This window comes from Hesperophylax consimilis, chromosome 28, assembly GCF_061612785.1.
Source record: "Hesperophylax consimilis isolate HC1 chromosome 28, BYU_Hcon_1.0, whole genome shotgun sequence".
Classification (NCBI taxonomy): domain Eukaryota; kingdom Metazoa; phylum Arthropoda; class Insecta; order Trichoptera; family Limnephilidae; genus Hesperophylax; species Hesperophylax consimilis.
The window spans coordinates 1,326,544-1,350,137 of record NC_142863.1 but is presented as its reverse complement, the minus strand read 5'-3'; the positions used below and the strand labels follow the sequence as shown (position 1 = coordinate 1,350,137).

General features: G+C 33.1%; 1 protein-coding gene across 1 annotated transcript in view; it reads right to left on the bottom strand.

Annotated features, from left to right (window-relative positions):
- Positions 1-23,594, bottom strand: part of Neto (Neuropilin and tolloid-like) — a 335,932-nt gene that overhangs the window by 153,202 nt on the left and 159,136 nt on the right. The window contains exon 2 of the mRNA XM_089649023.1: positions 9,134-9,994. Coding sequence (XP_089505149.1) covers positions 9,134-9,994 — 861 coding nt within the window. The remainder of the gene's footprint in view (positions 1-9,133; positions 9,995-23,594) is intronic.

Below are 23,594 nucleotides of genomic sequence, written 5' to 3'. Positions count from 1 at the left end.
CCATGTTCTCTGTCTTAAATCTGGTTCATTGGTCAAACATTCTTCGCACTCTTTTTTGTTTGGATTTTTTTTTCTTATCCAGAAGACAGCCATTTGCCTTGATACGGCATCCTTCTCAGCAGAAGTCCACATTTTCCTTGCTGTTATTTTCTTTTTCCTTGTGACATGTGCATTTATTGTTGGAATCTCATCCGTACCTACTCCGTGGTCATCTGAATCCCAATCTTCATTTTCCACGTTTGTACCATTAGGAATCGGAGGAATGGATACCGAAGACGGTAATATTGTCGCGGACACGGATTTTTCTTGAAGGTCAATAGTATCTAGATTTCTGCCTTTATTTTCGGCCAACTTTCCGCCATCCATGGCCAGCAAGAGTTTACTCACCTTGCTCAATTGTATGTTACTTTCAGGAAGACGGTAAAACTCTCTATGAACCCGAATGTCATGGCCCATGTATGTTGCCAGTTGGTCCATTTCGTTATTTTTGAGGTTCAATAGCTGAGATGCAGTTGCCACTCGCTTCCGTAATTTTGTGGGTGTCAGAGCTTTGGGATCTTTAGCACCACATTCCAAAGCGAATTGTCGTAATGATGTGTCTGATCTCAAGAACATAAGCGAATTTATTTTAGCAAATAGGTATACGTTTCTGTCTAAAATTCCCACAGACGACCTCTTTTCAATAAAATATTTAGCAATACGATGAGGCGTATACTTTTGTTGCCTGTTCACCGAACGAGCGAACGTTAGGACGAGCCGCGACGCTTCCAAGATACGTGTAAGAAATTCGTTCCACACTATTTCGAGGACCCAAGACCTCCAAAAACTGTAGACCACTAAATCGAGGACCTTCCGAGATCCGTGTATTTTACGTATGTGTAATCCTGAATACGTGGACAGGCCTCGGATATGGGAAGTCCTCAGTTACCGGCTGTGTATTCCGGTTTTTTGAGGACCGTTTTCTAGGTGCTTACCGGGTGTATGATGAAACCGAATAGACAGCAACGATCACGATTAACTTGAGTATACGTATAAGTGTAGAATACATGTCTACTTTATATAATATAACAGGACCTCGAATTCGGGTAGCCAGTTGAAGTCCTCGAAATCGGGATTGGACAAACAAGGGTGTGTTTGAGAATGTGTATGTTATTTGTGCGAATTAAGTGTTCTAAAAAAGTTTTTCTTAAATAGAGGGAGATAGTCAGAAAATATATCGGTCATTTTGCTTGTTTGAATTGAGTTGAATGTTTGAAGGATGCGAGAAATGAGGGAATTGGCTTCAGCGTTTGTATTATTACTAGTTGTGTAAAAACGTTTGGTGTGGCGAGTTCTTTTAGATGGGATGTTAAAATTTATTTGGGATAGAAGTTCTGGGCAGTCTATTTCGTTATCTATTATTTTATGGAGAAATGTCATGTCAGTTACCGTTCGCCTGGATTTCAGTTATATCGTTTAGATCGTGTGAAAATACTGAAAAGTGGTGATAAATAATTTAATAAAAAAACAATACCATGTAATGTGGGGAAAACATGATTCAAAATACCTCACAGAATAGAAATTCTATTGTCACAACTACATTCTCAGTAAATCGGTTTAACCGGTAATACATTATTTTAGACAGCATGAAAATTAAAATTGCGCGGGGGTAAATAGAATAATACAAATAAGTCGTCTCAATGTGGCCTAAATACGGTTTAAAATGGCCTTGTTATTAAGATCTGGTGGCTTTCATGTAATATTCCAATTCTGACTAATTATTGAATATATTATTTAACAGGTGCAATATCGCAACAATCAGGAATAAGTTGCAAATATAACCTCTTTTAGTTTTATTTCAAAACTAGCTGCCCGGTCTTTACGCAAAGTTTTTTAGGTGTAGAAAGTAATTTACCTCTTAAAAAATTTAACGTCAAGTGTGCAAAATTTGATCAAGAAGTATCAAATTGTTATTAAAGGGGTGGAAAAAGGTGATGGGATGGTTTTTTGAAATCTAATGTGGACAGTCATGGAAAATAATGTATGGGAAAAAACAAATGAAAAAAAAAACTTTTTACTAAGTGTACTTTTTTCTCGGACACACTGTATAATAATAATAATAATTGGATAATTTGTAGAGCGCCGTTTTTGTGAAAAATCACCTCAAGGGCGCTGTATAGATACTATGTGCGGAAAAAGCTCGTATAATTCAAATGTTTTTTGGCCTATGTCAGGATTTGAGCCAACGACCTATAGATCCGAAGTAAAGGATTTACAAAGGATTTTTCATTATAAATGGGATTGCGGACCCTTTACAAATGATTTAAAAGATTTAATGATAAACTTTTAGTAAAATACGAATTTATTTTCACGATGTTGGAAAATTATACATTTTTAAAGCAAATGCAGGTGCTGTAACACGTGTTCCGATATATTACGAATGTTCTAAAAGCTTATCATTCAAACCCGGTTTTTCACCGGATTACAAATAATTTGAATATTATTTTAATCCAATAAGCAATAATTTTGCTAAAATATACTAGTATAATACTTTGAATTATTGGTCGGGCTTAAAATAAGCCGACGTATCGTAATGGTAAGCGCAGCTGACCGGCAATCAGAAGGCCACGGGTTCGAATCCCGTCGGTGGCATTTATTTTTTCTCGCATGATTTTTTCAATTTGTATGGGTGCTTCAGCATAATAATTTGAGATTCTTAATAAACTAGCAATACTAATTTTTCTCCTTGTAAACCTCTTGGCCAGGTAAGGACGTCCAGCCTACACGACGTATCCACCCATCTAATGTCCATGTCTCTTCAACCTTACAAACGCCCATCCAACACTTAATCTAGCGCGGGTCATTTTGGCCTAGTTAATAATTCAATTCGGTGGACCCCTACCGCTACGAAGTGCGAGTGTGACGAGGGTGAACCACGCAAGAACGGTCCCTTCTCACTGATACAACTGAACAACTAAGTTACATTTTGCGCCTGAGAGGCGAAATGGTGATTGTCCGTTTCTTTTCATGCTTTATTGGTTTTTTTACCCGGCTTGGCCCGAGGATTGAATTGAAAGATATTATGTCTGAAAGTTTACTTACGAAAGCTTCTGAGAAATTACCTAAACCGCACAGTGAAATCGATAACTTTACAATGTCGGATCCATAGGCTTAACTACCGATGACTTATACCGATTTCCGGAGCACGGTCGCGATGATTGATATCTAGACCAAACACTGGCGCAACTCTTATTGAAACAAAATTCCTCAGTGTCAGACGTCTGTGTAAAACTACCAATAAATTGACGATTTCTAATTAAAATTATAACTTTAAAACACGTTGGCAGTCCGCATGTACTTTTAGACACTATAAAGGGAATTATTTCGTTTATGAGATCATTAGCCATAATCGACAACTTTTGTTTCTAGAAGCTGGAACGGAATCAATCGATTGCGTCTTAGATTAATTACTTAAGTCTATGGATTGTGGACACGATTTCTTTCAGTTCTAAGAGCTTCAACGTTTTCCCTAAGTGATTTTTACCTTTGATCCAATGATATAATAATGCACTGTGTGGATCTGCTTGAGGACCTCAGTAGTCGAGGTGTTAAAATCTTCGACTGTGAATTCGGATGTCGCGGGTTCAAATCACGGCGCGGGCAATTTAATTTTGTTTATTATATAATATGTATTATTTCATATTTGGTTACCAAAACATAATAACGTATAGTATATTTGCTGAACAGTACATTGTGTAAGATACTATCAGCATTTCCCTCCAACATTCAACATTGATTGATTATTATTAATGATTAAATTGGTTTCATCCATATGTACATAGTTGTCAGATCTGGTTAGTCAGGTATTTACTGAACTTCCTATTACATCCCTCACTCCCTTCAACTTCATCATAATATAAGCAAAATGGAGATGCCATAATCCTGCTGGCTCCGAAGATTTGAAACTCTTGTGCTGTATTCAGATTAATTACCAGTTAACAAAATAATTTTGAGGAAGTTATTAAGACCTATCGGACGATGGTGATATCGGACAAAGGAGAAGCCTAAGCAAAGTGTCTAATGTGATTTTGAAAATGCAGCAAAACTGTTAAAAAATACTGTTCAACGAATTAGGGATCTTCCCTACCCCAACTTACATCTTTTGTCGAGGCATAACCGGTTTCCTGGCTTAGGTGCGCGGAACCTGATCCTCGTAAAACCTATCCAATGCCCTGCTTTCTCTCCCTAAGACTGCCTGGGAGCGGGTGACGACACCCCCCCACCACAAAATGAGGTGCACATTTCACCATATTCTTTTGTCTCATAATTTTTAATTTTTGCATGTGGCTGTTTTTTACCTGTTATTGTTAATACCTTGTACATATGACCTGTTAAACTAACCAAATAGAGTAGATATTACTAACAAGTTACTAATACGCAGCACTTGCATACTGCGAATAACATTGTATGCATGGACATTTTGGAGGTCTTGTTTTGAAATTTTAAATGTAGACTCGTTATATCAAAAAAAATTGCGTCCTTGCGAGAGCTCTGAAGGGATACCATCAGTACCTACAACAAGGCAGGAAAGTGGTGGGCCTCTTTCAGAATGTTCAACGCATTCTGTACCGGCCTTCAGAACGACTCCGAATTCAATATGATGACGCCTGTAGAATCATATTTGAATACCGAAGATACATCAGTGCATCGACAATGTTCACCGAATTAGGACTAAATGGATTTGCCGGCCTGATGAGACACCAGGTCACTGGAGCCAGGATGCGGCTAATGGCCTCCGCCAACACGTTGGTGACCGCAGCCTACCAGCACCAAGCACCACTCCTGAGTGAGCGCTGGGCCCAAGCTAACCCAAGACAACGCCCTACATAGTTGTCTTTAATTTTTAATTTATTCTTCTTCATCTATTTTTGCATTTTTCACATATTTTTATTTATGGGACATGTGGGATTGCACTAACCTCCCCACATCCTGGAATAAAATTATAATTATAATTACGTATTATTTTTATCTAGTCCGTAAATCTGACTTAGACCCCTCGTTTCTAGTCCACGTAACAATAATCTTGTTGAGGAAGTTGAGCAAACATAAGTATGGGCGGTAACAGTGGCGTGCAACCAATAATTGCTGAAAATCAGTGCATACCTTTTTCCTTTTTTTAATGAGTATCAAAGATATACAGTATCAGCCTTTCTAAATAAAAAACCACTTCACATTCGTTAAACGATGTTTTGTTTCGGTTGAGGTGCCAGATCAGGAGAGGCTGGTTTGGGAAGACCGTATGACCTCTCCTACTAGTCTCTCCAACCATCGCCTTACGCCGCAGTGGGAAGGATATATTCATATGTCCGTCATTCCTGGACACATTACATACTTTTACCTTTGCAAAACTGCCTCCCTGTTTTCTTTAAAAAGACCCCCACACATCATCCCAAAGGATGACATAGGTCCCGAGGGAAATTATTTTCCTTGAGGTCTCCTGTTTGGGGTTAATAAAAAAGGAAATAACGACATACTGAAGAATAATAATCACTATCTGAAAAGCTACAGATAAGATCAACCCTTGGCGAATGAGCAAGAAGCGCCACTGGGTGACGAAAGAGGAGTATCTATAAGGCAAACTTAATTGACAACGGAGAGAAATTGCTTTGCCCGAGGTTGTTCTTATTGGAAATCTGATTTATCTTAGGCTTTATTGAGGCTTTATGTAGTGACCTGTCCCAGATATAATTATTTTTCAATATTATGAAAGTAAATATCGATGACACGTAGGGTAAAGCGAAATAACAAAATGCTTGACTAAAACTGCTTAGACAAGAAAATATTCTACAAAGCCTTAGACACATTACACTATATTATGAGCGCATTAATTGGGCGTTGCATGTACAGACGGCTCAGATCAATTGGGGGACTGCCGCGGAATATCGTTTCTTTGTACGGTATCCGTTACTTTGACAGATGACAACCACATAAATACGGCGCTTCGTAAATTTATTATTTTTTTATTTATTGTTTCTTTATATTGTATCTTTTTTTTCGTTCAATTTTTTAACCTCACTTGGACAAACCAGTGTTGAGGTTAATAATTTTACAAAATAATAAAAATAAAAAAAACAGAAAGATTATACATTAAGAGAACAATATTGTTACATTAACGTTTCTACGAATTGGGTACCTACATGGTACATATTAATTGTTCTGACCCCTTCTCCTGTCGTAGGTAGGAGAGGGGGTTGCATAATATTAAAATATTGCCTGGCTAGCAAATCACAGCACATATCGTCGCCACGCCCACACTTATAACACATCGTCTTTTTAGATGTGACAAGTCCGTATGGGATTGAATGACAATAAAACAATAAATATAAAACAATAGCTTCGTACACACAGGTCGCACAAAGCTATTTTAAAGCATAATTTGCGGAAAGTGTTCTTTTCCTAAAATGATTATATTAGCGCTTTCTATGAACGAGCCATTTTAAATTGGGAATTCCAGCAATTTTGATGAACTACAACACTCTTTTAAATATATGAAAGATTTTCACTGACTTGGAATTTCTGTATAAAATTCTAAATTACTCATTAAATAATCCAGAATCGCTTGAATTTGCATTGAAGTACAAATTTTTTCCAAATGTTGACAGTCGTGGTTTTCCGTCACGTTTGTAGCAAAAAAAATCGCGAAAATCTCAATTTGTAAGAACTAACGAATTCTTTTTTCATATGTACGAATTTATTTCATTCATATGTAGTTGAATCATAAATTGATTTCCTTGTCGATAAGTATGTATAATATCTTGATAAATATAGAGTGCTATTTTTGGTTCTATACAAATTTCAAACGTCCGACTCCTCGTCAAGAATTTTCTTCGATTGTATATTTTTTAAATGTGGTTCGCCGTAAATGCAGACAAGTGAATATAAAAAAATACATTTTTAACATTAGAGTTACATAAAACATAACATTTCTAAAGGTATGTGTATACGGGCCATTTTAATTAGTAACTTTAAATTTACTTAATTTTTAGTTTGACGCTAAATAAGGAGGATGCGCAACACGAAATATTAACCCAGAAATAGATAATGATAATTATATGTTTTAATTTAAATGTTTTAAAATTATTTAGCGTCATTGATCCCTTTCGCACGGGGTATAGTCGGAAAACACATTTGTCACATGAGAACTGATCCCTTCTACGACTCGTTCTTGAGTTCAACATCTCGGCTGTTCAACGATTTGCCAGCCTTTGCGTTTCCTCTATCCTCCAGTCTCTTCACGACCCTTGTACACTCCTTCCTCTTCTCAAAAAGACCCTCCGCACAGCATACGAATAGATGAAATAGGACCTGAGGGATATTATCTTCCTCCGGGCTTCTGGTGTGCAGTTAATGTAAAAAACACAAAATAATGTACGATTTATGCTTTTAAGTATATACCAGAAATTTTAGGTTTTTAAAGGGGTGATTTTTTTCATCGCATTTTTTCACTATTTTCGCTAAAATTGATCAAATATTTCAAAGTATCGAAAATCTTACTTAAACACATAGTCAATAATTTCATTGGTTCTTTAGGGATCATATTATTTCAGTGGACAGGTGCTCAATGGTTGAAGGAGCAGTTCCGATTGGACTGGGAAAGTTTGATAGAGCTACTTAAAATTCATTTTATAAAGAACGAAACACAGTAGAAGTTTCATAAACTGATTTTAATTAACCCACGTTATGAACTTTCACCCCACCCTACCCTCATCTTGGATTTTGGCATGATTAGACGACTTAACCTAACTCAACATGACGTTTATCTTGTATTAACCCCACTCAACACGGCCTTTGTCAATTTGGACTCGATAAATCATTTATTGATACCAGTTTTGGTGTGGGTCAAATTTGTGCTGACGTGAATCTGAGACGTCCAGTTTGGCCAAAGTTATTGGAATAAGTTTTAGAACTTCATAGTTTACGTAATATACCGCATTTTAAAGTGGTCTGTTATTAAATGTGTGATTCTTCGAGCTTCGTAGCATAGATGGCTCTAGTGCTAGTAACTCGAGATGTTTATAGAGTTATCCAATAGATGTCTTTAGTCACTCTAGTATTTAGGTTTGCCTCTTCAATTCAAAATCGAGATGAGTTAGGTTTATAGCAACAGGGGTATTATGAGAGCATGAGATAATGGTCTGAAGTCTGTCTTAAATACTTGCTCATGATCAAAGATAAAAGGTCTTGTTTTAAATATTTACACAACTATTAAACAACCGTCTATCTTACATAAATGGTTGTTTATCAGTTGAGTAATAATTAAAATATATTAGTAAGAGGAAAAGTGTATTGTTGTGAAGAAGGCGTCATTATTTATCAAGAACCATTCTCCACGAAATATAAATATATATTTTTTGGATTAACTTAATGATTAAAACATCAAATTGTAATATTTAACCATTGAAAACAATATTAACAAATCTCACACAAAAAATGTGAAGCAGTAAGACAAAAAAAAAGATTCAGTCGCATCTGGGAATTGAACCCAGGAAAATGTCCTGTGAGCTGTAAATCCTTGTCGGTAAGAAAATATTTTTATTTGATGGCTTAAATAAGCAGGCTTTTCATTAACTTCCGAACTTTTATGGTAAACATTATTCCAAACACTACACGACGCTGCTGGCCCACTAAAAGCGAAATTTATTTGACTGACTGTAACCTAACAACTGATTGGTTATGCCCATACCAATTTGAATGTTCAGGTAACTACGTAAAAGGTGGATAAAGTAGTTACCCAAACATTGACCAAAATGGTAAATTTGAAAACTCGCTGGCACAAAATTGTGTAATTTATGACATTCGGCAAATCACAGAAAAAAATATTGAATAAATAAAAAATGTGTAAAATAATAATATATTTATTTATAAATAAATATATATTTTCGCAACCATAGGAATTTTTCCGAAACAATGTGTAGTCTGGTCAAATTTTGAATCCAAATAAATTCGTAGACGATCAAAATAATGGTATGTTGCAGTCCAGTTTATGAAATTCTGAGAGATATCATATTTTGTATTTCTGTGTTAAAATAACAACAACTTAAGACATTTCGAATAGAAAATCTTTTGACCAAATTTTAAAATATAATTTTCTTACCTTGTAAAACTGTCACGCAGTCCGTCTGGTTGGGATAGTTCTCTGGATACCCTGGACTATAAAAATTCTGTGATTCTGTCAATTCCACAAATGGTTTGCAGGCTCCAGTTATGGTATCAGGATCAGCCACCTCTCTCCTGAATCTCTTAATCATCTCCACTCGAGAATTTAACACTGGTACAGGGGTCTCGGTTGTGCTTGGGTAAAGCATCAAATCATTAGGTTTGATTGTTAGATCTGCTTCACCTGTCATTTTTCTACGTTCTTTCATTTCATTTCTGACATCGTCTTCGTATTTTAAACTTCTTTTATCATCTATGACATTGACTTTAACTTCTTTTTCGTTGAAATTCACCAAGTTTCCATGTGTGTGTCCGTGTCTTGGGATGTGTTTCTTCCAGACTCGAATATCTCCCAAGTTTCTTTGGGTTTCATTGAAATTGCTACTTATATTAACTGCTTTTAATAATTTATAAAATGGGTTCTTATCCTTACTCAAAAAAAAGTAGGAAACTCCGCTTGGTAACACCTTTTTTCTAGCTATTCTAAAATTGTCTTTTCGCTTGCTTTTTCTATACTTAACATCATTCTCTACTTTTAAGTTAGTTTCGTATTTGGTCTCTTCTTTGATCCTCAGGTATCTTTTGAGAGAGATTTCTTCTAGTTTGGACCAAAGATTAGTTTGTTGAAAGCTTTGTGCTGTGGTCTGTGTTGGTTTTTTGAAGACATTTCTTAATGTTGGTTCCTTAAAGGAAACCCCTAGATGTGTGGCTTCTAAAGGTTGGTGGAAGTATTTGTAGGAGAGTCCTTTTGGTCTTTCTGTTGATTGTGTGACGATTGTGGCAGCTGGCAGTGAAAGTTCTGGAACAAGAAAGACAAAAAATCATTAAAAAACTGAAATGCGTGTTTATTTGTATACTTTATTAAACGAATTATTAAACAAATCAAACAAACAAAACAAAATACAAAAAATATTACGCAGAGTACAGTTTTATGATATCGTCAAACTTATTTTTATTTGAAAGTCACACCTTTCCAATGTTTGCAGAATGAAAAAAAAACTGTCGGGAAGCTGTGATATATTAAAAGTTCTCAGGAAAAATTGAAAGTCTGCCATGTAAATATATTTGTCATGAATTGTGGTGGTGACTCTATTTGGTTTTGACATATTTACCTACATGGATATTAGTAGAGCTATACGGACGCGACACACGTAAAACGTACATGCGTGGGGTTGAATATACTGTCTAAAAAGTTTATTCATTCATTTATTCTTATTGATAGATGTATATTTTTTCTTTGGTTCGACTGAGGATTGAATTTTCATCCTTTCATGACTAAAATGAGTGAACCTACCTATGTATAATCCAATAAAAGTGAGTACATAGACCGACAAACTAAATCCTTAATTTATATAGGCTTAAGCTTCGGAAACCAAGCATTTACATAGTCGCTAAAGTTCCCTCATATAATTGGCGTGACTTCGCAAGTTCCACACGGACCCCAAATAAAACTAGAAAATGGTATTTTCGCGTTTCTATTGCGGTATTTCCTCGGAAAATTTACCATAGAGGAAACGGTACTAGTCTCTTGGAAAAACCTTTTTTCGGTACGCAAAGTTTTGAAGCTTATTTGCAAGGATGTTTTGTACATTCACACTGCAGAAAAGACGTTCTTAAAGCAATAACGTTTTTATGTGAATATCGCATAAGTTTCCCAACGGCTTCAAACTGGCCTGATACAATAGGACTATGGCATATCATTTTTTAATGTGAAACCGCACAAGAGTCCCAACTGCTCCTAAACGTCTGGAGCCAGTGCAACTATGGCATCCCTAATCGTGGTAAGTTGTGAGGCTAAAGGTAATACAGAGATGAAAGAGACCTAGCTATTTAGATCTGGTCAGCAAACACGGTTAAAGCCATTGCCAGCATTGTTTCAATTTTGGTGGTCTTACACCAGGGCGACACTGAGAGTATTTTCCACTCTGAAACGTGCAGAAAATATACAATATATTATTTTAAATTAGTAAAATGTGAAAAAACACATTTTAATCAAATAAAATTTACTTGCGCGCGCCAATCGGGTTATGTTATATTTATTTTTTATTATTATTATAAAATTGGTATTAATAGAATTTTAATAATAACTAAAAAAAGTATTCATGTGCTGCCACGATTCTGGTTGTCTGCAGGTTTTACCATTTGTCTTTAAGATTACACATAATCACAATTTGTAAATTTAGTTCAAATTACTTTCACGACAATGTCTATCTTTAACTCACTGGCCTATTCTTGATTGTATCAGCTTTCTCTATCACGTTTTCATTATTCCTCCCATGGAAATCATTTGGGTAAATTTTAAAGTTGTGAGCCCATTTTGAACGGTTCGCGAGACGTTTTGCCTGTGTGCTTTTGCTAGTACAATGACAAAAAAATTGGCGAATAAAAGTTTTTAAAAGTTTCTGTTCTGTTTTGTAAAATGGTTAAGCAGAAAAATGTATTCGTAATATCTTGATAGTTTTCATGGATCCGTTTTATCAGGGCAGGTACGCTTCCAAATTGTTTCTAAAATATAATAAATAACAGAAGAAAGTTTTGACAATTCTTATTTAATTGCAATTTTTCGGTTTTCCGGGGGCTTTGATCAAATATAATACGTTTTCAAAATTTGTAAATTTTACAAAATTATGAAAGGGTTACGCAATGAACATTCATCCGTCTATTTTAACCGACAAAATTTATTATTATAGCTGTGGAGACAATTTTTTTTTCAAAATTTGTGACATGTTTGGAAAATGTATGGATTATGTTGTCAAGCTTCTCATTTGATCACAATTTGATCTAAATCAAAATTTCACACAGAACTTAAGTAGGAACATATATTAAATCATCATGATTCTCATTTTATAACAATTTAATCAAACTTTGATATCAATTTGATTAAACTTTGATATCAATTTGATCACAATTTGTTCACAATGTGATAAAAATCAATATTTCAGATAGTTTTTCAGAAGAGATATCAATTATCTTGTCATGCTTCTCATTTGATCACAATTTGATAAAAATAAAAATTTCAGACATAAGTTAAGTTGGTATATCGATTATGTAATCATGCTTCTCATTTGATAACAATTTTATTTTTATTTTTTTTATTGTCAAAATTTTTTTTATATTTCATATATATCCCGTTAAACTACAGTTAAGTAGTTTAACGGGAGTTTGTCAAACAGGATTTTTATTACAACTTTTTACAGATTACAACTTAGACCTTAATTTATACAATAACAATAAACTTACACATTAAATCGCCTAATACAAATTATTTCTACCTAGTAGCCATGTTTTCAGCAAATATCTGACTCTATTTGGAAATTCGCATTTCTTAATATTACCAGGTAGCATATTTTATATTTTAGGCACATTATACTCAAGGGTTTGCTGTCCGTATTTATTATTATGTTTAGGTACAAGCATGCCTTCATTCTTTGTGAACCTAGTATTGTGCCCATGTTCAACTTTCCTCTTATACTCAGAGTCAGATATGTGCTGAATCAATATTTTATACCACAATAAGGCCTGCACCGGCAAAACTGTTAAATTTTGATACAAAAGCGAAATGTTTCGTCTCTGCGAAAAAATATTTTTTTTAACTAGTAATTTAACGATAGAATTTTGTATTGATTGTGCGTAATTTAAATTTGTTTTGCAAGAATGTCCCCAAGTGGTTATTCCATATCTTAAAGTTGATTCCGCGAGTGACATGTAAATAATTCTTAAGGTATTCACAGGAACGAAACACTTCAATTTGTATATTCTACCCACTATCGCCCGCAGCCGTTTACAAATTTTGTGTATTTGTATGTCCCATTTAAAGTAGCAATCAACAGTCACGCCCAAATAAACGTATTCGTTTACTAGCCAATCATTTTGCATGAGCAGGGCTGCACAATATTTTGATGGATGCAGGTAAAGTTATGAGAAATTATTTCAGGCATGATGGAAACTTTTGCATGTGGAGATCTTATGTGCATCAGTTTGGTTTTTTTTGTATTTATAATTAATCCTACGTCATGACACCATTTAATCAGAGATATAAAGTCTTCTTGCATATATTTAATCGCAGTATATAATTGTTCATCCGATATGACCAGTGCTGTGTCGTCAGCATATACAAAGTGTTTAACATGTGAGAATAGTTTACTCATTATTGATACAAATATTATATAGAGGGTGGGTCCCAAAATTGACCCCTGCGGGACACCGGCGTACATATTTTTTTTTCCCACTCAGTTTTTCAAATATTTTTACACAGATATGTCTATTAGATAGATAATTTTTAAACAAATTTAGTAGATTTCCTCTGATTCCTATTGCTTCTAGAATATTTAATAATTTTTGCGGATTAATTGTGTCAAACGCCTTGGAATTATCGATAAATAATACTAAAACATGCATTTTTTTATTTAATTCATTATTTAAATAATTCGAGAAATCCTGTAATAATATTTCAGTACTCTTTTTCTTTTGAAAGCCATATTGATTTTTGTCTATAATGGAAAATTTCTGTGAGTATTTGTTTAATTTTAAAGAAATATATTTTTCAAAGATTTTTTCAAGTGCAGGCAAGATACTGATAGGTCGATAGTTTCCTATCTCTGAGTGTACTCCACCTTTGTAAATAGGTCTAATTATAGCACACTTTAGATCATCAGGTATTTCTGCTTGAGTAATAAGTCTATTTACTAAGTGCGTAATAATTGGGGCTAAAATATTTATATGTCTTTTTATGTCGTGCATTCTTATACTATCCATTGCAGCAGATTTTGAATTTTTCATTTTTTTAACAATATTTGTTATCTCCGTGATAGTTGCTTTAGGTAGGTACATACTATGAGGTAATTCTACTGTATCAATATTAGATGCTTTAAAATCACACTTGTGCAACATATTTATTTATTATTATTACACGCCCTAATGGGCTTTTACACACCATAAAGTTTAATAGTAGAGTATCACAGTTATTATAGATTCTACAAAATTAAAACAATAAAGGAAACATAATACAACGAAAAAAGAAAAAAATATTAAATGTTACAACAAAAGCATATAATAAAATAAGATACATTAGTAAAAATGATAAGAAGTCTCACATAAATAGATATTCAAAATAAAAATAAAAATATATATATTGCGGAAATTATAGATGTCTATTTGTGTCTCGATCTATAAAAGAATTGAAATAAACAATATTTATATTGATTATTTTTAAGATGAAATATATCTCCCAGATCAGAGTATTTATTTCCGAGACTGTGAAGTCTTGGAATTGGGGAATTTTGATAAGACAGTGTCCTTGTGTTGTAAAAATAAAAGGGTAGTAAATTTCGGCAAGATCTTTTGGGTATGTGGATGCTGATTAATTGGAGTAACTCAGGACAGTCAATTTTGTAATGAAGTATTTTATGTAGTACTATTAAATCTGTGTTTATTCTTCTTTCAGAAAGTTTTAATAAGGACAATTTATCTAGTAAGTAGTTATGATCAATGTTTTCTACAGGAATATGCAATTTATAGTTTATATACTTCAAGAACTTATGTTGAATTTTTTCAATATTATCGGAATGAATATTGTAAAAGGGAGACCATAATGTAGAGTTATACTCTAGTTGGCATCTAACAAGGGTTTTGTACAACATGATAAATGTGCCTAAATTATTGAAGTCTTTTGAAATTCTCAAAACAAATCCAAGAGTCTTAAGAGCCTTATTGATAATGTTATTAATATGATACACAAAAGTTAGTTTGCTATCGAACAATATACCTAGGTCAATAATTTCACTGACGCAATTTAAGTTTTTATCATTTAATGTATATTGAAAAAATATTGGATTATTTTTTCTGTAAAAATTAATGAACTGACATTTCTTTATGTTCAATGCAAGTTTGTTGATAGAGCACCATTCAGAAAGATTTCTCAAATTAGTTTGTAATATAATGCAATCATTTATGTTATTAATCTCTTTATAAAGTTTCAAATCATCAGCAAAAAGTAATACTTTTATGTTAGTAAATATATCAACAATGTCATTTATGAATATAATAAACAAAATGGGCCCTAAATGAGAGCCTTGTGGCACTCCACTTGTGGCTATAAATGTGTATGAATTTGTGCCATTTATTTTCACACTAAGACTTCTATTGGACAAATAACTAATAAACCAATTTAATAAACTACCATAAACTCCAAGTGTGGCTAATTTATTAATTAATATTTTGTGACACACCTTATCAAAGGCCTTGCTAAAATCAGTGTATATTGAGTCAACCTGGCATCTGTTTGCTAAAGAATTGGATATGAAGTTTTCGGATATTAGTAAATTAGTTAAAGTAGATTTATTTGAACAAAAGCCATGTTGGTAGGAAGTTATAATTTTTTGTATGTTGGAAGTTATCTTAGAGAGTACAATTTTTTCAAAAAGTTTGGGTATCGCTGATTGGATACATATAGGTCTATAATTTGTAATGTCCGTTTTGTCCCCTTTTTTAAAAATAGGGGTAAGAAAACTGTGTTTCCATGTATCAGGGAAACAACCTGTTTCTAGAGACTGATTAAAAATTAGGAAAAGAGGAACAGTTAGGCCGTTTAAACATTCCTTAATTAACACCGGTGGAATATTATCAGGTCCAGCATTTTTTCTAACATCTAACAAATTTACATGCTTTTTGATATCATTAATTTCTATGCGTATTTCAGATATATCCAGACTAAGATTTGATGAGAATTGGGGAATTTCGTTGCTAGGTATATCCTCTTCATATACAGACTTAAAATAATCGGCGAATAAGTTTACAATGTTTTCATCATTACAACCAATTTTCCCATTGAAGTTCATAAAGGAGGAATACCCAAGTTATTATTTTTTTGAGAATTAGTGTAATTCCAAAAAATTTTTATGTTTACACGAATATCATTTTCAATTTTATCAATATAATTTTTATAGCACAATTTTGAGATTTTACAACACTCCTTTCTTAACAATTGAAATTTATTGTAATCACTTGACATTCTGGATCGCTTGTAATTTATATGAGCAATTTTTTTTTTATATGTTAATGTGATCAATTCGGGGCTAAACCAGTTTGGAAAATGAGAAATTTTATTATGTCGAATGGGCACAAAATTTGCAATGGCATCATTAAGAATAGAATAAAATGTATTGACATTATTGTTAATATCTGTGTTTTCCAGAAAAGACCAGTCTGTTGAATTTAAGAAATCAGAAATTTTAGGAAAATTTGCTTTATAAAAATTATAATGCGACTTGACATTTTTAAGATAAGTGTTGTTAATAAATGGAATAGTTGTATCAAGAGGAGGATGGTAGAGGTCTACAGGCAATAGTTCATCCAAGGATTTACATACGGTAGCAGTGGGCTCACTGCAAAACACTAGATCAAGAAGACGACTATTTATATTAGTGATAGTGTTTAATTGTGGGATTGATAAGTAATTCGACATACCCAGAATCTCTCTTTCGCTGAGATTTGTAGTTGACAAATTAACACCAGATAATTCGGGGTCGTCATGGTTCCAACATATATTTGGCAAGTTATAATCACCTATTATTACAAGTTTAGCACTAGGATATTTAAACCTTAAAATTTCTACATCTTCCACGTGATTCTTATAAAGCTGTGAATTAGAAGATGGCGGGAAATATACACATCCTAATATTAACTTGCCAGCATATTTATTTTCGAGCAACACGAATATTTGTTCAACATCACTATTTTTAATTTTAAGCACTTTCGAAGTAACCCTTTTGTGGACAGCTATCAGGACTCTTCCGCCTCTTGTATTGGAGCTGGTTTTTAGACTCCGGTCTACTCGATAGATGTTGTGATTTTGAAATCCAAGTTCAGCCGAGAAGATTGATGGGATTAACCAAGTTTCCGTTAACATGATGACGTCGTGTGAGAAAGTCGGTACATTTATTCTGAAATCATTTAATTTAGTTCTGATGCCTCTGATATTCTGATAGTACAGGTTACATTTATTTAGTTGGAGTTTTTTGGCAAAACATTGATAATTTTGGGGAGGTTATTAATATATTTTATAGTTAAATTTGGTTCGCCATTTTTCTTTCTAGTTTCTAGTTCGTCCCGAAGTATCATAAGTTGTTTTCTTTGTTGACTCGTCTGATCGTCGCCGGCTTTAACACCATCTTTGAAATTTTTGTTATTAATTAAGATTGTCCGGACTAAATGCTCCTCATTGAGTTCTATCTTGATTGGTCTACATTTATTTGAAATTTTCTTCGTTCCCAACCTGTACATTTTAATGTCTTGAGTATTAATGGTAATATTAATATTTTTCAGAGCCGTAGTAACTTTTTTAACATCATCGGAAATATTTATAGATGTTAGATCTGACGTACTCTCAGGGACATTGAAGAGAATTACGTTTTTTGCACGAAGCTTCCTCTCTTCAATTTCGGTTAATACTTCACAAATATTAGGTGGAGGATTTGTGGAGTTAGTATCGGTAGATTGAGTAAGAGCTGCACTTTTTAAGGTCGATAATTCTCCTTCGAGAATACCCATCCGGACGGCCATTAATCCTGTTGTTCCCAAGAGTTCCGTTGTTAAAGGTGTTATTTTTCCCATTTGTTCCTTTGTGAATTTGTTACCCGGGTCATTTATAATTTTGATAAGGGAACTAAGTAGATCTTTTGCCTTTGTCATGTAGTTGAGCGAGTTTTCGTTTAGATCCATGTTTTATAAGAGTTAAGACGATGTTTACACTATTCTTTGAAAAAAATTGACACTAGCGCCTATTTCCCGCAATCAGTTAAACACGATTCAAAAAATGATGACACTATTAGCCAATAGCGAGAAAATGATGACACTTGCAACCAATGACAAACTTATTTTTTGCGCCTGCGCGTTCTGAACGTTTATGATTTCAGAAATGTTTTTATTTAATATTTTTAAAACACGATACTGCACAGCACACAATATATTTAAGAAATATAACTGACTGATTACTGAAAACACCAATTAATATAAAGTATTTAACACTTTTTGTTTGTATTTACTTGCAAATCCTTACTGTTTATGCAATTTTAATATGGAGCGTATTTCACTGTGAACTCTAGGCGGTAGGTGATAAATTATTTGACATATAGTATATGAAAAATAATTCACATATTGGTTTGTTACACTTTCCACTGTCTGATCTTTTATCACATATCGCGAGATGACTTCATCACAATTGCTTTTAGTTTTTCTTCCTAAAATTTTATTTATCTCATCCCACGTTTTTTTAGTATTATTGAAACATGTTTAAATTTATCTTTAAAAAAATATAATTTTTGTTAAGTAGTTAGTTTGTTAACATTATTTCGAAAGGCCTTGTATTCATTTTCGTAATTTTTATTGGTTGGTGAATTCTTCCACCTTCGAAATAGCAAATCTCTTTTTTTAATTTTTTCTAAAATATCAGTAGTTATCCAATTTTTGATCTTGTTTGGTCTTTTATTCGGTTTTTTCAGGAATGATGCATCTGCAATCTGCACAGTGCATCTGAATGATGCACTGTGCATCTTTCGTATAGGTTATTATTTATTTGATATCAATTTAATCACAATTTGTTCAAAATATGATAAAAGTCAAAATTTCAAAGAGATGTTAGGTAGAGATATCGATTATGTTGTCATGCTTCTCATTTGATCACAATTTGATAAAAATAAAATTTTAGACATACGTTAGGTTGATATATCGATACGTTATCACGCTTCTCATTTGATAACAATTTGATCACACTTTGATATCAATTTGATCACAATTTGTTCACAATATGATACAAATCAAAATTTCAGATTGATGTTTGGTAGAGATTTCAAATATGTTGTCATGCTTCTTATTTGATCACAATTTGATGAAAATAAAACATTTCAGACAAAGGTAGGTATATCGATTATATTGTCATGCTTCTAATTTCATCAAAATCAAAAACGGGCCAAGAATCGGTTTCGTTCAAAAGAAAAAAAAATCTATTTTAATAAGAAATATTTAACATTCACATAATCCTTCAGATGTAACATTAAATTCTTATATCTCTGGTGTCGGCTGCGTTTGAAGGGAAACGTTAAATGCGGACGCTAATGCCGGACATTTCCGTTTCCCGCGGTAATGACATCGCTTTTCAGGATTTCAAAAATACGGTGAAAATAATCATAAAGTAAGTTATCACTTTTTGATCTGCTGTGGAATATCGTAGAACAACACATAAGCTGTAGAAAAAAAACATTTCGGCATATTTCGTGATCGAAGAGGCAAATGGAGCCTTAAAGTTCCAGTACAAAATCGTATATAATGAACATTATAAAATTTAAGGCAAATGGAGCCTTAAATTTCCAATAAAAAAACGCGTTTCATGAACATTATGAAATTCAAGGCAAATCCTGCTTAATGACTTTATATCACTTTTTAAAAGTGTGTTGAATAGTCACTGTGTTGAGTTATCATGGAATCGTATTATATATTCAATGAAATATTATTCATTATTCGCTTTTAAAGCTGCATTAAAAAAATAAATGTAAATTAATTTACAATGTACTTTTGTTTGTAAAAAAATATAAAAAACTACTTCATGAAAGTCAAAACACTTTACAGAAGATTTTGTGTTAATATTACGACGGGGTCACCATTTTATGGAATGTGTTATGGATAATATTTTAAATAAAGTTACTTACAGGTATAATTACAATCAATGAAAACAAATTATTTTTATTTTTTATTATTATTTTTTTTAACTTTGATTGTCCAACTGGGAAGGTTTCCCGTTTCAGGACAATCAAATGGACAGGTTTAGTTCATATGAAGTAGGTAATGTTACACAAATTCATAACAATAAATTCATTTCATTGAAGAAGTACCTTTAATGTTTACAATATAAGAGATTAGTTAGGTAAGTATCTTAATTTTTTAATTGTTTCTATGGTGTGTAATAATATATGTGTAAGAATGGTTATTTTAACTGATTTAATAATATCTATATTTAAATGAGAAGGTGGTGAGCAAACATGGAAGCACCCCGCGGGTGTGGTAACCTTGGTAGTCAGGAACAGAATTAATTCATTCAGGCTAGGTAAGCCCATCGTGATGCTGGGGACTAGTGTCAACCACCACGTCGCCCACTGGTACATATTTTTTCATGAAAGTATTATAATATGTGAAAGGTAATGTTTACACCGCAGTGCCTTTTTACATTCGTTACACCGTTAGCATGCATCAATAAGAAACCAAAAAACCCCTTGACCTCTGTCACAGAAAAAGACGTAATGTAATCACATATTTTTATAGATTGAATTAGATTGCTAGCAAGAAAATACACTTCGTTTCGCCCGAGTCAAGTCAGTTCGTTAAGTTATTAGGGTAAAACGTGTTTTTTTCCGATGTGAGAGAAACATTTTACGGTTACCTACCCTTTCGTCCCCTTTGTAGTTGTTTCTATTTAATCCTAGATCCAAACATACGGTCGCAAGTAGTTGTTAATGGACGGGGTAGGTTCTAGGTTCTATGTTGTTTGCCACCTTCAGGGTGGAAAGAAGCCTCTTTTTATTCCCAACTGGAAGAAGGCAGTAATAGTCCAGGGGTGCTGAAACCTTGCAATATTCGTTTAATGAGTTTCCGTTTCAGATATTGGGAGATACTTTCGGGAAAGCACCGGTGAAAGACCACCATTTAGAATCAGAGATGCCATGGTCTCACTGGATGCAAACGTTTGGGAGTAGTTAGGATTCTTGTGCAGTATTCACATAAAAAAACACATCACAGTAACCACATGAATAACCCAATGCATAACAAATAATTATAAGTAATAATCAGTCGGCTGAAATATCAATACAAATTGAAAATATCTCTCGGGTAAAAATAAATGCCGCCAACGGGAATTGAATGCCGAATTCGCAAAACGTCTGGAGTGATCGCACGCCATAATATGCCATTTTTGACTCACAGAATTCGCGCATTTACGATTTTTTTTTAAATCCTAAAAACATTGGACAGACGGTAAAATGTAGTTAAATTCATTGTCTATATAGCACTATAATAAGTTTATATGTCTCCGTATTAAAATTGGGAGGTATTATTTTTTTTAATGAGTGCCGACTCCAACGCCAATCACTCAACTAGAATTCCAGTTATTAACATTCGATTGGTTATTATAATATATCTATTTTGAAATGTCTCTCAATCTCAGTAAAACCATAAATTGATTCCTACCCAGGAACTGGAGCAGGTTCCTTGCAGAGCATCGGACCATGTATTATCGTCCTTGATAAATTTAATTGTAAACTGATCAGAAAAAAAATATCAACCAAGTTTTTTTGAAGCAATGCAAATATTGTTAAACTTACCCAATTACTTGTCCCTGCCTGTCTGTTGTTAAGGCGAAGCATAATGCCAAATCACTATTTTGATTAATCTTTATAACAAATTGGTATACATTATGAATGCCAAAAAATATGCTTTAGACAAATTGAAGGTTTTCCTATCGTTTCGCTGAGTAAAATACAAATAAAAAATAAATTAATGAATAAAAAATATAAATGTAATCTACTAAATTCTTTTTTTCAATAGAAATGTATGAACGCATAAAAAAAACATCTTTTAAAAAAATACAGTATTATAGCTAAGATTATCTGTGACAGTTTCACTTGATTAACTTTTTTGCTTTCTTATAAAATTATTTACAAAATAAATCAAAACCATTATACCCAAACCGGGGCCTTATACCCAACTACATCAACATCAGGACAAACACGAACAGCAAAGCAGCTACACTAGCAGTTACCGCAGCCCGCAGAACATGGACCACACAGGAGATGAAAAAATGGTACAACATTCGGGATAATGTAAATAACTATTTATTTTATGTACACACTTTACTCACATCACAACTACACCCCGTAGAATTTGATTGCCTTTATAATGACACCACCCTTATGGTTAACAATAAAATTCATATAACTTACCAAAAACAACTTAAAAAACTAACACACTGGACACAAAAACACTTAAAATCAACGACAAGGGATAAAACTGTCAATTCACCCATACCATCCTTTTACGATCAGGTAGTAAACAACACTAATGTAGAATTTAATGATACTGAAATAACAATGCTTAATAAAGGATTAAAATACTGTCCAAACTTACCACTTAACTTAAAAGATCTCGAGAATCTCGCGATAGATACAGATATTGCAACGTCAGATTACGGTAAAAAATACCTATGTACTAAAATAATAAAAAACGCAAAGACTGAGGGGAAATTTTCTAGCGAAGCACGTATCGTAAAATCAATAAAAAATAAAATCAAACAAAATAATCTGATTATCTCAAAAGCAGATAAAGGTAACAGTACAGTTATCTTAAATAAATCAGATTATTTAGAAAAAGTCCAAGATGTGCTGGACACCAGTAATGTAACCTTATTGAAAAAGGACCCCACTCCTAAATTTGCAGCAGACGTAAACACAATTCTAAATTCATGCCAAACCTTGATTAAAAATAAATACCATAAAAATAGCCTTTCTGTTATGAACCCCCAATGCCCACGTCTATATGGACAGCCAAAAGTACACAAAAATAATATGCCAGTAAGACCAGTAGTGTCATATAATTCAGCCCCTGCCTATAAATTAGCAAAATTTGGAAATAATATTATAAAAAATACTCTTAATTTTAAACCAAAATATGGAATAATAAATTCCCTACAACTTATAGACCTCATTAAAGACATCAAAGTTCCCAATAATGCTACCTTAGTTTCATTTGATGTTGTTAGTTTGTTCTCAAACATACCAACAAACGAATTAAAAATAATTATTAATAATTACATGGAAAAAATAAACATTTATTTAATAAAACGTAACGAAATAACAAGATTACTAAATACATGCATAGAACAAAATTTCTTTAGATTTAATAATAACTATTACATCCAATCTAGTGGGTTAGCTATGGGGAGCCCGATTTCACCGGTCTTAGCTGAATTCTTCATGGATTATATCGAAGAATCCATCGAAAAACTAAAATCGTTTAATAAAGTCGCCTTCTATCGTAGATATGTAGATGACATTCTGATTATCTGGACAGGAACAAACAGACAATTAGATATTTTTCTAAAAGAAATCAATAAAATTAACAAATCAATCCAGTTCACAATGGAAATGGGGGGTAATAAGATTAACTTTCTCGACATAGGTATCGAAATCATTAACAATAAATTAGAATTTTCAATTTATAGAAAACCTACATATAGTGATAATATCATACACAATACATCTAGACACCACATTTCACATAAATTATCAGTATTTTATTCACTCATTCACAGACTTTTACACGTGCCTTTGAATTATATAAATTATAATAATGAATTAAAT